This window comes from Bombus impatiens, unplaced genomic scaffold (genome assembly GCF_000188095.3).
Source record: "Bombus impatiens unplaced genomic scaffold, BIMP_2.2 scf_0349, whole genome shotgun sequence".
Taxonomy (NCBI): Eukaryota; Metazoa; Arthropoda; class Insecta; order Hymenoptera; family Apidae; genus Bombus; species Bombus impatiens.
Genome location: NT_176768.1, coordinates 202801 through 219206, shown reverse-complemented (window position 1 = coordinate 219206; position 16406 = coordinate 202801). Strand labels below are relative to the sequence as shown.

Genomic DNA, 16406 nt, shown 5'->3' with positions numbered 1-16406 from the left:
GAGGAACGAACACATGTACACGATGACTCGTGAACAACACACTGAAAAATACGTTCGGGGGAAATGGTCGCAGGATTTTCAATGACGTTGTCCTTGCTCAACGCTCGCAGGGGATGTCACTATTTAAATTAAACGACGATGCCAGGAAGAAAAATTCAATAACGTTGTCGTTCTACGATAGATCGTGGAATTTTATAAGCTGATGAATTCGTTGGACGGTACAGGTATAAACGTGGTATTAATCCTCTTTTCTTTCGGGTTTTTCCTTGTTCATAAAAAAAGGAAGAGAGAGAACCGAAGTTATATCATTATTGAATTTTTGAATAGCCAAAGGTTATTAAATTGGTTATATTTAAGATTCTGGTGACTGAAATTGATTTAGAGCAACATATTTCGGCTGAAAGAATCGATTCTTTGGCATTTACTTAAAATTTAATAAATATTCTTCCTGCTGGCTAGAAATTGACGATATTTTGTTAATGTTGATAATTTTGGATCTTAATTGCCGAAATAATGGTATAGGAACACTAAGTTTACACTTAGAATCTATATTAAAATTATTATATATTTATTTGATAAACAATTTCAAGGATATTCATGGATACACACGCGTCTCAGCACTTTCTTTGTCTCACCTTCTTCCATACCAGACTGTTAACTAACTGAACAGTTCACGTTCCCTTGTTTTCGCGTACACACATACTTTGGCACATTCATATTCACATACATGTATCATTAACACGCAGCTAATCTATTCTAGCACACATAATTATACGTATCTCAATAGTTAAGTTTACGATTATTAGATCGAAAATACAAGACAAATTTTTTATTTTACTCATACGTATATAATAAGTATTCTTAAGACGAAGTATATTTTCTATCGCTTCAAGAATATCAAAACAAATGCTTTCGAAAAGAAAAAGTAGCATAAAGATTCTCCCATGAAATCTGCTTATATTTCCAATCGAATAATGAAAAATCCGATTATTTGTGCATTGTACGTCGACGCATAGGTATACAAAGACAACGAGAAATCAGTGAAATTAAATTGTGTTGCATCAGTACGATGGTGCAGCAACGAGTACAGCTTTAATTTTATTCCCATAGATCTTCTATCGTGTTCCATTTCTTTCATACGATTTTCCGCACGTGTATCGTTAATGTGGCTCAAAGAATCGATCGACTCATTGTTCACTACGGCTCGCGAAAGATCTCGTTGAATAGCGAAAGTAAAGTTGCAAGTTACGGCATAACATCCAGAGATATGATCCCTGTCGACAGCTTTTCCGTTAACAGATGATGCTATCGACGACTTAATATATCTTTTTCGCTTTCTATGTTCGCAGAGGGATGGCACGCTGCAGACCACAAGTTCTCTGGCTTTTACGGCATCCGTGTACGACAACGGAAGAACGTTCAAGTGTTACGCTGAGAACTCAGTTACACGTTCTGAAGACATGAAACCGATGATAGAATCGATAACCATCGAAGTTTTATGTAAGTGAACCATAATTCTTGACGTATCCGTCCCTGCTTACCGCCATAACGAACTCTCCTTTCCCTTTGCTTGCCTCGTCGTGGACGCATAAAGTGCTCGTCCAACGATTTTTATGCTTCGCCTTTCTCTATCGAGTCTCTCAAAGAAGGAAACAGTTTAAGTATTTATAAAAGGAATGCGATACGGCACCGTATAAAAGTGTAAAGTCCTCTTTTTAACGCGTGTTCTATAAGTTTTTACGTGTTTCTTGAGAACACGAAGAAAATTGAGAACGTAATACTTGAAACGTCTTAAGACTGTTTGCGATGTAATCTTTCGGTAATTTGTTTCTTATTTTACCTTTTGAATGTTTCAATGCGAATGCTCGTTTTAGGGTGTCCTCATTTATACGTCTAAATCTTGTATATATATCCAAATGGGTGTGAATTACGCGTGTTAAATTGCAAGCCTGTGCACAGGGATAGAGATTACTTAATGGCTGGCACTCTGTCACCCCCATTAGTAATGAAATCACAAATAGTTAACGCACGCTAGTGGCCATTAAAAGGCGATTATAGATTGCAATAAACGTTTAAGTCTTTTAACGACTGAAGCGGAAAAATATGGGTCACGCGTAGTGCGCTATTAAAACCGGATATATGTAATTATAATAAACGAATACAGGAATGATCGAATTATACGTAGCTCCGAACCTCTTACCGAAGTCAAGGGGTTGCGATATATTTAAAATCTAATAACCTTCTTTCCCCATTTTCGGTTCTTTTTGGCCTTAAAATGTCCACCGCTTGTCACGAAAAAAAGACAGATGAAATAAATATTCTAAAAAAAATTCTATCCGAAAAAAGATAATCATTACATGACAAATAACTATTTGAGAAAAAGTAATACATAATCGCGTAGTTTTTCAAAACAAAATTTGATTTCAATATTTTTATGACTCATCAAGCTGTTAAGAAAGCCTTCTGCAAGAAAGCTAAATGTGTCTTCGGTCGCGAAATATTCCCCTGCTGTTTAATCTCACCCGCTCCCCGCCCTTTTGAACGCAATTAAATTGCAGTAACGAGCTGCGAGCAAGATAACGATGCATCTTCCCTTTTGTCCAGAATTTATGATATTTGCACCATGTCGCGGACGAGTATTTATATCCGGAATCGTCGCGCTTTTGGAACAAGGAGAAATGGCTTCCAGCTATGTTCGATAATAGGAATTACGTAGTTGAAGAAATTAGAATGTTTTGTTTGGAAAGGAATTGGAAGAGATTTTTTAACTTTCATATTGAAGTTGCATATTATTAGTAAAATTTATCGACTACAATTATTTCAGCACAGGATAACTTCAAAAATATTGCTCTACGTAAAGTTCTTCATTTTGAAATTATGTATAGAATTATCTAACAAAACTCTTCTTATTCTTATTCTATGTGTTGTAAAATTATTGAAATATTTATCCAATAAATTTATTATAAGGAAAAAAGTTACATATATAATTATTTCATAAAAACTCTTTCGATAATAATTTTGAAAAAAAACTTTTTAATATAATCAGCCACATTGGATTTAACGTTGGATTTGTTGATGATAATAGGAAAAAGACAAAGATCATTTTTAAAATGCAGGTACAGTAATTTTACGTACAGACGAGAAGCATATATGATATTAAAACGACTAGAGAATAAAGTTCGAGAAATGTTGAACAAGGGAATGTTAATTTTAGAATGGAAATACAACGTGGTAAATAACCTTACGTAGTTGTGGAACTGTGGTATATATTAAAACAACTAAAAAGTAAGTTGGAAGACCAAGGAGAGGATTGTTGTTGTTGAACAAACAAACGTTATTTCTGGGATGGAAAGGTAGCCGCTGCAAAACAATTTTGCATAGTTTCCAGAATCCTACGTCTACTGAGCGTAGCAAAAGTACGAAACAATGAATTTGAGGGCTCGTAGTAACTGAAATTTATTATAAAAATGATAAAAATTCAGTTCAATCCACTAAACATTCTTAACATTCATTGATCTCCAAAAATATGAATAAACAATAATTAAACACGCAATGAGACACGAAAGTCAATATCAAAATTAATTTTCATCGTACGTTTACGGTGTAATATAGAAAGATGTAAAATACATAAAAAAGATAATGAAATAAGTATATGTTGCTACAGAACAACAACGAGTGTGGATTTTTAGACGAGTTCATATTTTCCGAAACGAAATTAAAGAAATAGAGCTTCGATAAAATTTTATTTTATCTACTAAAAATTAAAACGAGTAGTATCCTACAATAGATGTTTACAATAGTTTTACGTAACACACGCGTTCTATGTATCCTTGCATCTTCAAAATTTCGCCTAAATGCATAAGAGTTTATAGCCTGATATTAGTCTGTCAGTTAAAAAGCTAAAACGAAATTAAACCGAATTGAGATGATCACGAGATCAGGCAAACTGAGAAAGAAAAAAGAAAAAATCGCTATCGTACGCGTTTCTCGTCGAAACAGTGCTCGTGGCCATTGTCATCCGAGCCCATCGATAAAATTACTATTCTCGTACGTTTGTCTCTGGAAAGGTACTAAACGCTGAAAGCACGATTAGAACGAAATTTTACCGGTCGGAGAACAGTTAGTTCGCAAAAAGGATCGTAAAGAATCGCCCGTAATTTAACTGTACCGATCCGGAGGAATAAAGGCACAGAATGATCCCGACGTTCTTTCGGGGGTGAAAATGGCGGCTGAAGTAGACTTTTTCGCGGTGTTTGATCAACGTCCAATATAGTCGGCCTGAAATTAAGTTACACTTCACAGGTCACGGTTGTTCATGTATATATTCCTGTTTTATCGCACCATCTCCAATTTGCTTTTTCGCTCTCGCACAAAGGGTATAATCGTAGATTCAATTAAATCGAATTAGATCGTTCGATGCTCATTCGACTGGCGGTCTCGTAATTTCACAGGGGAAAAAGCAAAACGAACTAGTGTTGCGCTCGAAACTTCTCTACGAAGCCTTTACATGTTTTTATATGTATATTAAAACGTTTCGTAAGCCTAGTAAATTTGTTTTTCTATCGAGTTTAACATATCGTTATAAAAGCATCTTCCTCCTTTTCTACCACCTCTCTCTATTTACAGATCAACGTTTCTATCCTTAAAACGGATATAGACAAGAAGAGAATTGTTTTTCGTTATACCTAACTAAGCGAGATTCGATACGTGAGTCCGATATAAAATTCGAAATGATAGTTCTCGAAACATTTGATAGTTTCCTAATGATTCTTCAAGTTCGCTAAAATTTTCGTAACTTTCCTAATACTTGCCAACGAGGCGTATATACGAAGAGAGAAAGTGAGTGTTTCGTCCAAGATCTGCTAGTATGGACTCTTCAGTAAGGCTCACATAACAGACCTATACCTTAGACACAATGAGAGAAACGAGGCGTATATATTTTTTTATTTGTCATATCAGAAATGCAAAAAAACTTCTGGATAAAGAAATAATTATTTTCCAAATCGTTCATTCCCTGTTCTCTGGCATTTTATTACGCTGTAAAAGGATTAATCCTGTTTATATATGAAATCTAATAATTATTCAAACGATGCTTTCATCTAACAGACTAGCGTTTAGTATCTTTCGATTACACGAACCAGACGACGAAAAGATTCCGTCATAACGACACGAGGAGGACAAGACGGATAGCCTAGCGTCTGGTTGGTGTTTCCATTTAGGTCTGGCGGAATAGGTGGAAAGGGAAAAGTTTCGTTTTCGTAGCCAGCAGGAAAACTATCCACGGATTGGAAACGTGAAACTCGCGCGGTCCTGGCGCGTTTCCAGCTTCTCTTCCCCTTTAGACAGGCCACTTTCGCGACTACGTACTTACGGGGGTTTTGTTTTATGCCGGGTATTTTGTGCCGTCGCGTTTAAACATATCTCGGAACGCGGACGAGGCTGCACCTTCCGCTTCCTAGGACTTCTCTCCGGGCACACGCGTTATTTTAATTCCAGACGCCTCGCGGCTACGTATTCTCGGATGGCGGACGCGTGGATTTCCCAATTCTACAGCCTGCACGATACCAACTCTGCGATAACCTTTGTGCCTGTACATTGCTAAAGTGCGTTATTTTAATACCATGCAGGTACTATGAGAGTAAGAGTTGGAAATTTCGTGGATTTATGACATCCATTTACCGAGAAGAGTAAAAAGTGTTTAGCGCAGATATTGGTTTTTCGAAAGGACGATTGAAATTATTGCAAATTTTCTATGATATTTTTCTTTCGCTTCAACCTCCAAAGTATTTAATTTTATTTTACAAATTTTGCAATTGTAGGTCTTTTACCTGTTTGTTCGTTAAAATTTTTTACGACATTATTCTTGGATTTTTTTAGATATTTTGAATCTTAGAGAAATTTTGGATCTTTTATTAGCATTGATTCGATATTTTCAAATAAACTCCCTTCTCTCCTCGAAAATATATTTCTACTTTGATGTTTCCTCGAAAATGCAGTGGACCCGTGTAAAATCGATCGAATCATTATATTCTCGTTGCACCCGTTATAAACGGGATAGTAAATTTCGCGATTCACGCCTTTCCCTTTGCAGCTATATATCCTTCAATTTGGCTACGTGTTCCGTGACGTCATATTTTTCACTTTTCTCTTTTTACGTGAACACGTGCTTCGGCATAAAACCTTGGCGAGATAAGATCCTCTCAACGCCGCTCTTTCATCTTCGTGACGAGAGTTTCCACATTTTCACAGGGACGCTTTTAATTGAATTATCTCCGTGTTCTGATTAAAGAACGGCACGATACAAGTGAACGAAACAGCCACGACTACTCAAAAGTAAGATACAAACGTTATCAGTGAAAATGTTAGCGGGCTCTTCTCCATATTTATTTTATAAATTAGCATATGTACGCGTTTAACATAAAGAATAATTTGTCTGTTGCAGATCCACCTATAGTAACAATTAAACCAGAGAACATCACTGTGAACGAAACTGAAGATTTTATAGTATTCTGCGACTACGAAGCGAACCCGGCCACTCTGTTAAAAACAGCATGGTAAATATATCGGAATTCATTTTTAACTTTCCTCGATATTTGCTAAAAATATTAATTCTTCTTTTATTAAATCTACCATTAACAATTAATAACTAATGCCTATTAAGTATTAACGATTAACCTCTAATTTTATTTATGTCTCTAAAAATGTCCAAAACAACGACGTCGATATTTCCAGCGTTCTATAAAGACGATATATGAAGTTCAAAAGAAATCTCGGTGCTTTCGAATAATAGATTGCTCGCATTTATATACGCGAGTGTGTATAATCCGTTGAATTTACCAATGCGGGAGCTATTAAAAAGAAAACAGGAATACATTTATTGCTCTTAATCCGCCGTTTAGCGCGCGAATTAGTTTGAACGCGCGTTATTTCGCTCGAATCAACTTGTAGCCTGTATAGCCCGTGTATAGCCTTGTACGAGGTTTATGGTGTACTATCGTAGTCGTAATAGGAATTGATAAAACGCGCTGAAACGTAAATTGAATAAAAATAGGGGGGAAAGAGGAAGAAAATCAGAAATTTATGTTGCCTGTCTTTACCACGTGGTTCTCTGAATCACGTAAATCTATGTTTTTCATTCTTCAGATGTTGACACGTTCTCTCTTTCTCGTGAACGATTTTGCTCGTTTATCAAGCTTCCTACTTCCGAACTACCACGGGGAAGTTTAGTCGTTTTATAGTACCTTTTCACAAGATCGATCTAGCGTTCTTTGTAGAAAAAGGAAATAGATAAATAAATCGCCGAAAAAAAAGGAGAGAGAAAATTGCGGACAGGCAATTTACCAAGAAATTATGATAGAATGCTGTTGTTAAAAGTAAGGTAAATTGTTTGACGTTGAACGTGTATTGAATTACGCTGTAACTCTTGCCGTGAATAGAGTAATTGGCTCGGAAGTATATTGAAATTTTTTTATTACTCTACTGTCTTTTGTTAACTCTTTATAATTCATTGTTCCTACCTATAAAAGACGAGGCTTTTATTTTTATCTTTTCTGTTCGCGTGTTATTTATTTATTAGTTAGTTGTTCACAATCGAAGTTTGAAAAATAGTTTAACGAACATTTAGTTCTTACTTTGTCACAGAAAGCGCCCGTATAAGAGCAAATGATAAAACTACAAGCATATTCGAGTATAAAAAAATTCTACGTATGAAACGCGAAACATAAATCGCGAAAGTATCCCAAAAAGCAATACTTTTCAACTCTGACCCGTACGTTCCCTTTTAAAAGCCATCGCAAATATTCTCAATATGTTCAAGAGTACATCAGTTCCACGCAAATATGCGATATATCGATTCGTTGTAACAGAATAATTTCCTTCTTTTTTTCGTAATTATTCCTTTCCTCTTTTACCTATAAACATTAAATACCTTTATTTTTGATTAAATATCGTTGCACTGAATACTACCGATACCAATGAAATTTCTCTATATTTGTTTTGCCTCCATTTTTCAATATTACTGTTTAACTAATTTCTTTGGTTTCTCAATTAAATCAAACTAAGACAAAATTGAAACAAATTTAATCAATCAAAGACACCGTAATTTTTCCTCTTCCAACAAAATCGTATTTTCCTTTCTCACAAAACAATTTCGCGGTATAATTCGTACACGTCCGATTCTCAGTTCGATTCGACACGTACTTAACGCCAGCAGAATATTATTGATCAAAGAGACATTAGACTTTATTGATACCTACTTCCGCTACCTGTCTACTTATATTTCCTTTTATAATACATATATCTCTTCCTTATCGTGTAATTTCTCTCTTATAACGTCCCGTCTCTGCTTTTTCCTTTATCACAGAAACCCTTGCCGCTCATCAAAAGCTCGTTCTTTCCTCCCTTCGTACGAAACACCAAAACACCATCGTTCTATATTCTGCTCATCGGTCGCCAATAATGGCGTTCCACGGAACGCATTAAACGATGGTTAAACGCGTTATCCTAAGAAGCGTTAAGAGGCACCTCGATCGAGCAGCATTCTCTCCTTCCATGGGAATCCAGCGTTCTCGGTTTTCTCTACAAAACTGCTCTGTAGAGTTTATTGACGGCTCGCGCGAGTTTATAGCGTTTCGCCCAACCACGGCTAACTGTGTTATAAAAGAGGACGGAAGTAACTGGAAGTTAATCCTCGGACGGCGAAGATTGGATTGAACTTGGCCCGCGACGATACAGATTCTTTATCGACTTAATGTAATATTATAGAGAGCAGCCAAGAGCCGTTTTATGGGCGCGGTTTTAAGCTTTGCCTTGAAAGGTATACCGTGGATGTGCTACACAGATGATCGAAGTATCTAGACGCGGGCAAAAATTCTGTCTTCGGGTTGGAATAAAGGGGTAAAATCTAGTTTGCATAAAAATATGATTAGTATGGGCTATTTGAGTACTTTGTCGTGAAACTTTACTTTCTGGTTTCTTTGCTGTATCATTTCGTTTGCGTAACGTTACGGTAACTGGTGTTCTTAATGAAATTAAGGTCCTTTTACTCAACTGAATTAAAAAAAAAAAAATGTTATATTATCCGCGAGATCATAGAAATCACGAGTTACAAGCTACCAGTAGTAAGAAATACTTTGCTGCGGAAGTAATAACTTTGATAATAAAACAAATGATATTTTATGGGATTAATTGGTAAATTATCGTGCTAGATGGCCCAGGTGATGTCACAGCTTTCCGTAGGATTTTTATAATTTTGTCGTAATTATTCACTGTTCTGTCTCGTTGTTTGATAGAAGATTGATGAATGAATTTGTCGGAAGCTAAATTGATTAATATTCTACTTCTTATGAATTTTTCCATTTACCTTCAAATTTTTAATATACCTCCTGGGTGGCTCAAATAACAGACTATAATAAAGTAAGATATATATATATAGTATGAAATAGAAATTTTCTGGTGACGAAATAATATTTCAAATTGATTTATTAACATCTCCAGTCGTTTATATTTCTAATGAGAAAGATTTCGTCGCATAAATCTGTATCTCTTACTATATACATTTATTACTAAAAATCGAGAAAAGGAATATACCATATAAACCATATAAACACGAATGATTTATTTCTCGAGTGAAATTGTTTATTACGAGAAACTCTTACACCTTAAAGTTTATTAATAAATACAGAAGTAAATAACTTCTGTATTTATTACAGTATCTGAAGGTATCTGTGATTATAGTAATTGACGAAACACGTTCGAAATAAATTCTACCAACAATAAAGCTATAAAAACTATCATAATCTTTTAATAATTCTTATATTTCGTCAAATATTGCAGGACGACGAACTAATAATCTTCTCTTTCGTGGCATTTCGAATAACAATTTTACGAAAGCTATAAGACATAGAATCCTTTCGAAAAACTATCGAATCGAAAGAAAGGGATTAAGATCTTGAAATAAACATTCGAGCCACGATTGTTACTCGGTTCGCGTACCGTGGTGAAATTCTTTTACCGATCTCGAAGCGGCGAACTCGTACAACCGTTTATCGACCGTGTATACCTACCGATATTGGATTTCAAAGGGTTAATGCACAAAACGACGAAGACTTTGCCCAGGTCGATGGTAGTTTTCCAACACCTCGAGAACGACCATCGTGCTGATCAATTTTCTCACAGAGCGTTAATTAGCGAATCGAAAATGAATATTCTGAATTGCAAATTTTTTGCAACGCCGCGGCACATCGATCTTCCAAGTTATTGCCAAGCAATTAATGCCTCGATACCGTGGAATTTTCCTGCTAAGAGGACTTAAGAAAACTTCGAGGAAATGTTCTATAGATACAGTGCCCGTAATTCATGGTACTTGTTATGGGGTACAGGGTGATTTTATAGTGGCGAATAAAAGAAAATTTAAGATTGATACACTACGAATTTGTATACCTTCTGTACGAAAAACTCTTTTTACCGTATTGGTAACAGACATCATATTTATTCGTTGCTCTCATCCAATTAATATGAATCCATTTTGCAAAATTATATTGTCCTTTTACGCTTCTTAATTTATAAACTTTATTTTGTTCGCCACTATATATGACGAAATAAATTGAAAAGATTCGTTGGTCTTCGAGAAAATCAACCGCATATGGTTAAAGTTGCATTCGAGGAAACGACATTTCATAATCAATGTTCAACAGTCTCTCAATTTCGACCAATATTTTACCAATATTTTTCGCAGATATAGCAGAAAAGGTTACCGAAAAATTTGCACGACCATGCAGTGTAAAAACGAAATTCACCGTCAATGTATAAAAAGCAATCATATTGATTCTCCTGGAAAACAGCTACTGGCGTATATACATACGCTAAAATTCCACAGACTATCAAATATTTAGAAACTCGAGCTTCGCGTCTCGTGTTCGATAACGCATAGTGTGCAACACTGAAGGTATCGGAACTGAAAGGATTTAAAGTATCCAGCGTAGCAGGCTCGACAGCGGCATTCGAAACGTCAAAATAAAAAGGCGCGAATTTATCGGGATGATTTATTATATTTTTCTGTGGGCGCAACCTAAAAACCATATTTCACGCTGATGCATGTAATGGCGCGTGTGCACGCGCACGAGTTCACGAGACAGAGACAGAGAGAAAGAGAGAAAGAGGGGAGGGAGAGAGTTTCAATTCCAGGTGTCGGCTATACGAGAGAAATATTCCGGTAAGAAATTGCTACCGTGTGGCGCAATAAAAATACATGAAACGCGATTACTACCGAAAACACGATAATTACGAGAGAACGACGAGCGTTGATTAAGAGTCATCTGTTCGATGGCTACTTTACGCTCGACATCGATCATGGATACCCGGTTATCATTGAGACAGGCTGCGATACAGTTTCACTGGTAAAAATTGCTCGTTAACAGCGTACGAATTGCTGGTGCGATAAAAAAGAGACAAAAAGGGAGAGGATTATTTTCGCGACGATTGTAAAGCGATTTTTATGAGAAATTTTCATCGTGTAAATACTTGCGAACGTACTGACATGTTGGATATTAAAAAATCGTAGCGTAACTGTTGCGTACGCGGTGGAATAGGATAAAAGGGAACACGTGTTTAACACTTTCCAGTAACTGTAAACTGGCGTTCGTTCGAAATGCAGACCATTCCAGGTTTCATCGTGGGTGATGTTTTTCACACTGCAAACTGGTTCTGCTGTAGTTGTAATGTTTCGAAAATATTGAAAATCTGATTTGCTGAGACTCTCGTTTCGGTTGGTTGATTTCTGGTCGCTGTAGGATCCAATTTAGATTTGTTCCGAATTTATTCGTTTTTTCATGTTTAATTTTGTTTTATTTGCGTTTTCGGTTCCAACGATTATCGGAAAACGCATGGAATTTTCAACAAAATTGTTGTATTTACGTTAGAAATGGAGAACGTTCTTTTTAATAGTTCGTTTTTCATCTGGATTTTAAGAACGGAGGAAAATAATAAGCAGATGATATAAAATAGCGTGCAAGAAGAAATACTATAAATTTTGTATGAAATCAATCGCAGAAAGAATTACTTTCCTTTCCCTTCTTTTTACGTATCTTTCTTTACAGAACGTGTTTTATTTACTTGTTCAGGTATCGAGACGATAAGGAACTGGTTCTAACCGACGACCACTACGAGGGTGGTATCACGGAACAAACGGCTCTTACCGTGAAAAATGCGACCCCCAGTGACATGGGCTCTTACAAATGTGTACTAGAAAATAACATTGGTTCATCAACGTCAGAGGACATTGTACAGGTCTCGGTTCTATGTAAGTATCGTGAAAATCAATGAATACTATTTTCACTGAATGATCGACGTTGTTTTTCCTTTTTTTTTTTATTTGGATGAATTTTACAACGAATTCTCATTGAGAATTATAAGTAAATTTTTCTGGCGTGGTACTATGTCGCGTTTAATAAGTGTTTATCGCGTGTTTGATTCTAGTTGAATTTAATGCTTAAATCTAAAGGGTAATGTCTATCGACGAGTTATTTAAAAAATATCAATTTAATAAATTTTCATTTAATAGTAAATTTTCGAATCATCGCGCAGCCAGATCTGCAAATATTTAACCACACAGATTCCATGCATATTCATACCTAAGATCAAATCCCTATTAAAATATCTGTTTTTAATAATCCAGAGAAAAATACGATAGGTCCAGGAGAAAATAAAATCGATATCATCGATGGGAAGAAAAGATACACGGAGAAACAGTTCCGTTCCGTTTCACATTACGACAATTTATCGCGTTTTATTCCGGTAAACGATATTTATGCGTCCATAAATTCTCTGGAACGCCGCTTAAAACCAATGCCAGGACATACGTAATGCCTGCATTTTTATTTCCGAACATAATCTGTCCAGCTTTCTATTTGTAAACTTTTTCTTCACGCCACACCATCCGATCGTGAAACACAAAAACGTTTATTAAGGTTTTATAATTTCATACCGGAACCGCCAACACAATTCCGTTGACGTGATAATTGACGTAATTACGTACGATAACTTACTTAATTAGAGTTTCAAAGAAGACAGGGAAGATCAACAGAATCTACATTTTTCTGAAAAGTACACTATCCGATTAATTTTATATAAACCATATCTTCGATAAATATGTTTATCTTCAGAGAATTCTTTATCTATTTTCTTTGCGAGGAGATAAGAAATTGTGAATAATTTATAAAAAATAAGGAATCTTTATGTAGCCTAAGAAACATCGTATCGTTAAAAGGATTAACTGAAATATTCGAGTTCTTAAAGTAACAGATGTTTTGTCAATATCGCGTAAACCTTGTATTCCTATTATTCTATAAATCTTCCGGATCTACCAGACCGTATCGCAAATAAATTCAACGACCGCGAATCCAATGAAAGATCATTTGTCGCCAAATAATTTTTTCGATTTTCTAAAAAAAAAAAAAAAAATACGTGAACGATAACGAAGAAAAGAAACGTGTGGAGAGAAAGAAATATCCTGGTCTGGTATCGATTTGTCCGGCCATTTTGTCGTTCTCGGCATGGCCATGCATTTTGCACTTATCTTCATTACAAGGACTAATTTCCTTCTGGCTGCCCGGCCAACTCGAACCAACGATAAATCGTTCGGCAATTATTTATTCGTCGAGTGTAAATCAACGCGAGTAAAAAGGATAGTCGAACGCGACGCAGCCCAATGCTATTTGTTTGACATTATCGTCGCGTATCTATACGTATTACCACGATTTTACAACGTGTCGACCGATTAAAGCCAAAGTTTTTGAATATCAGGCGAGATACTTGAAAATATGAAGTTAATTGCAGAAACTGACAGGCTAGTAGTTATCGTCACTTATTTAACCGGATAAATGAAAATCGAACCGTGCACGCTATGAATAATGAAGCGGGTATCTTAATTAGCCGATGGCCCAGCAATTACACGGTTCATCGAATCGTCAAATCGGCACAGGCGTTAATCGTTTTATGACTAATTTCGTTATCAAAAACCGATCGATTCTATCTTCGGTCGTTACAATTACGAAATTCCGAGAATTCAATAGAAGCGCACTTACGTTCGTAAGTTTTATCAAATCGTTTTATTCTCGTTATCAAAAGCCAATCGAGAATTGCTAACTTTGAACGTAATATTTGCTAAAATAGGATTCCACAGAAATCTGATAGTTAGGGTTTTTACGGCCTACCGCATTATGAGAATCAAATCGATTCTGTCTTTGTTATTGTAATTAGCTCGATTCATAAATCATTGGAAAAATAAAATCGTTTTTCTTGTATATTTTTATTACTGTTGCTTTATATTTTGTTATTTCATAGCGCTCTTATAGCTGAAAATATGCAGATATAATATAGAAATGTAGGAAACGATTAATTTGCTGGATAATTTATCAGGATTCCTGAATAATTTCGCAAAAACGCAACGTTTAAAAGCAAAACCGGAGACTCGCGTTTGAATATTATGCAAATAAAATATAGTTTTCGCCGTAATTTTCAATAATTTTCTTATGTTTATTCTCGTACCTTTGCTTCTCATATTGAATTTTGAAATCGAATATATTCAAGGATAACTACATTTATCAACTTAAACCAAGTCTTGGATGGTAGAAATTTCAGATATTAGGGCTGTGGAAAAGGAACGTGTGCGTGAAGTAGATAGGTTAATCCATTAAAATGAATGATTTCGATCCGAATCAAACGAGCTGATTCTCCCTCAGCCTACAATTTTTAAAACGAATTTCCATCAGAAGATTTAGGTATCGTCGGTGTGCCATTTAGAATTTCGGGTTCCTTTATGCCAGATCGTGGACAGCTCCATTTATCAAACTGATCAAATTGCCAGGAGGCACGATTTAAGTATTATTATAGCCTTTGCAAGGTGCAAATATGTCATAAAAAAATCTGTCTTTCAGAATAATTCATATTTATTTATTTAATAAATTCTTTAAAATGAAAATATTAGATTTTTAATATAATACAAATTTAATCGTAGTTTAAATTTAACGTCGTAGTATCAATATTTAAAAATTGTTCATTGATGATTAAAAATAATATAAGTGATAATTGATATTCGTTAAAAATTAAGGAAATAAAAAGCAAAAGATTAAATTTCAATTTGATTACTTGTTCCTGCCGCAACAGAACATTCTTTTTCCTACAATTGCCATCAAGAAAGTTGAAAACTTCGTGTAACTACATTATTTGGAAGTTTTATCACTGAATTATACTTTTGTCCTCAAAAATAAACTACACACCAATTAAAAAGGAACAAAGCGACAAAATTAAACAACTTTAAACATCTATCAAGCTGCGGAGCGAAATACACAGGACGCAAACTTCCTTTCGGAATAGAAACCATGGAAATAGAATAGCTCCAGCAGAGTTTCGAATTCGACCAGTGTTCCGATACCGTGGAATATCTAAAAGCCGCAGGATGAAGCGGTTTCGACAAAAGTCACACGAGAAAATGTTCATATAATTCAAGTTATCTAAACTAGTGGTAGCGCAATTGATGTATTGTGATACTTATAGCTCTACATTTCTGTCGGCTGAATATAATATGACCAACTTGGGAAAAACGTCAAAACATAAATTTAAAACGTACAAGAGAAGTATTGGAAAATACACGATTACCATTTTGTATTATACTTTAATCCTTTCACTTTGAAGCGTGAATATAAAGCGATCCAAATAAAGTATTATAAGAAATTTTCTCAAAAACAATAAAGATATTCATTTCATTCTCTATTTTTTTTTTTTTTTTCATTAAATTGCTCGAAAGAATTTTAGGGGGCAATTGTTGGACGAAAAAAATTTTACGCGTTAGTTATTATTGAAATTGATTGTTTCAAAAGTTGGATAGCTTGACTAGCGATGTTTGTTTCAATCTCATTGTTTACTATTTTGTTTTTATCTTTAAATCGTCTTGATAAAACGTACGAAAAGAAAAACCTAACAATTGCATCTTTGGTTATTACCGAACGTGTAATAATTAAATCTTGGGTAATTAAGACGGCGCAACGTGTGTGTGTCAGTATCAGTGATTGCGTTAAATGGAAGGGGATTTAATTTTTTATTATTTGTATATTTTCTATGAGACTGAATAACTGAATATAGCAACTTGCATAGTTTCTTCTAATCCTGCATTTAAAAAGATAAAAGGCGGAAAATATTCTTTTGAAGAGGAACTGAAAATTTCCTTTCAAGTAAACTTCTGTCTAAAGAAAGCGAGCACGTTGTAAAAATACTTCAATATTTTTCACGTGAATAAAGAACACAGTAATTCATAGACAAACTCGTGTTATACAAAAATTGTAACTGAAAAAGTTTAACTGAATCTAAGTTCGCGACGATCTTTTGTAACGCGGTATTTCAATTACATTGGT

The 16406-nt window shown here is 35.1% G+C and overlaps 1 protein-coding gene across 4 annotated transcripts in view; it reads left to right on the top strand.

Annotated features, from left to right (window-relative positions):
* LOC100749681 (hemicentin-1) overlaps positions 1-16406 on the top strand; it is a 431443-nt gene that overhangs the window by 354287 nt on the left and 60750 nt on the right. For all 4 annotated transcript variants that reach the window (XM_033320792.1, XM_024367725.2, XM_033320790.1 and 1 more), the window contains exons 7-9: positions 1350-1500; positions 6443-6554; positions 12120-12298. In XM_033320792.1, coding sequence (XP_033176683.1) covers positions 1350-1500; positions 6443-6554; positions 12120-12298 — 442 coding nt within the window. The remainder of the gene's footprint in view (positions 1-1349; positions 1501-6442; positions 6555-12119; positions 12299-16406) is intronic.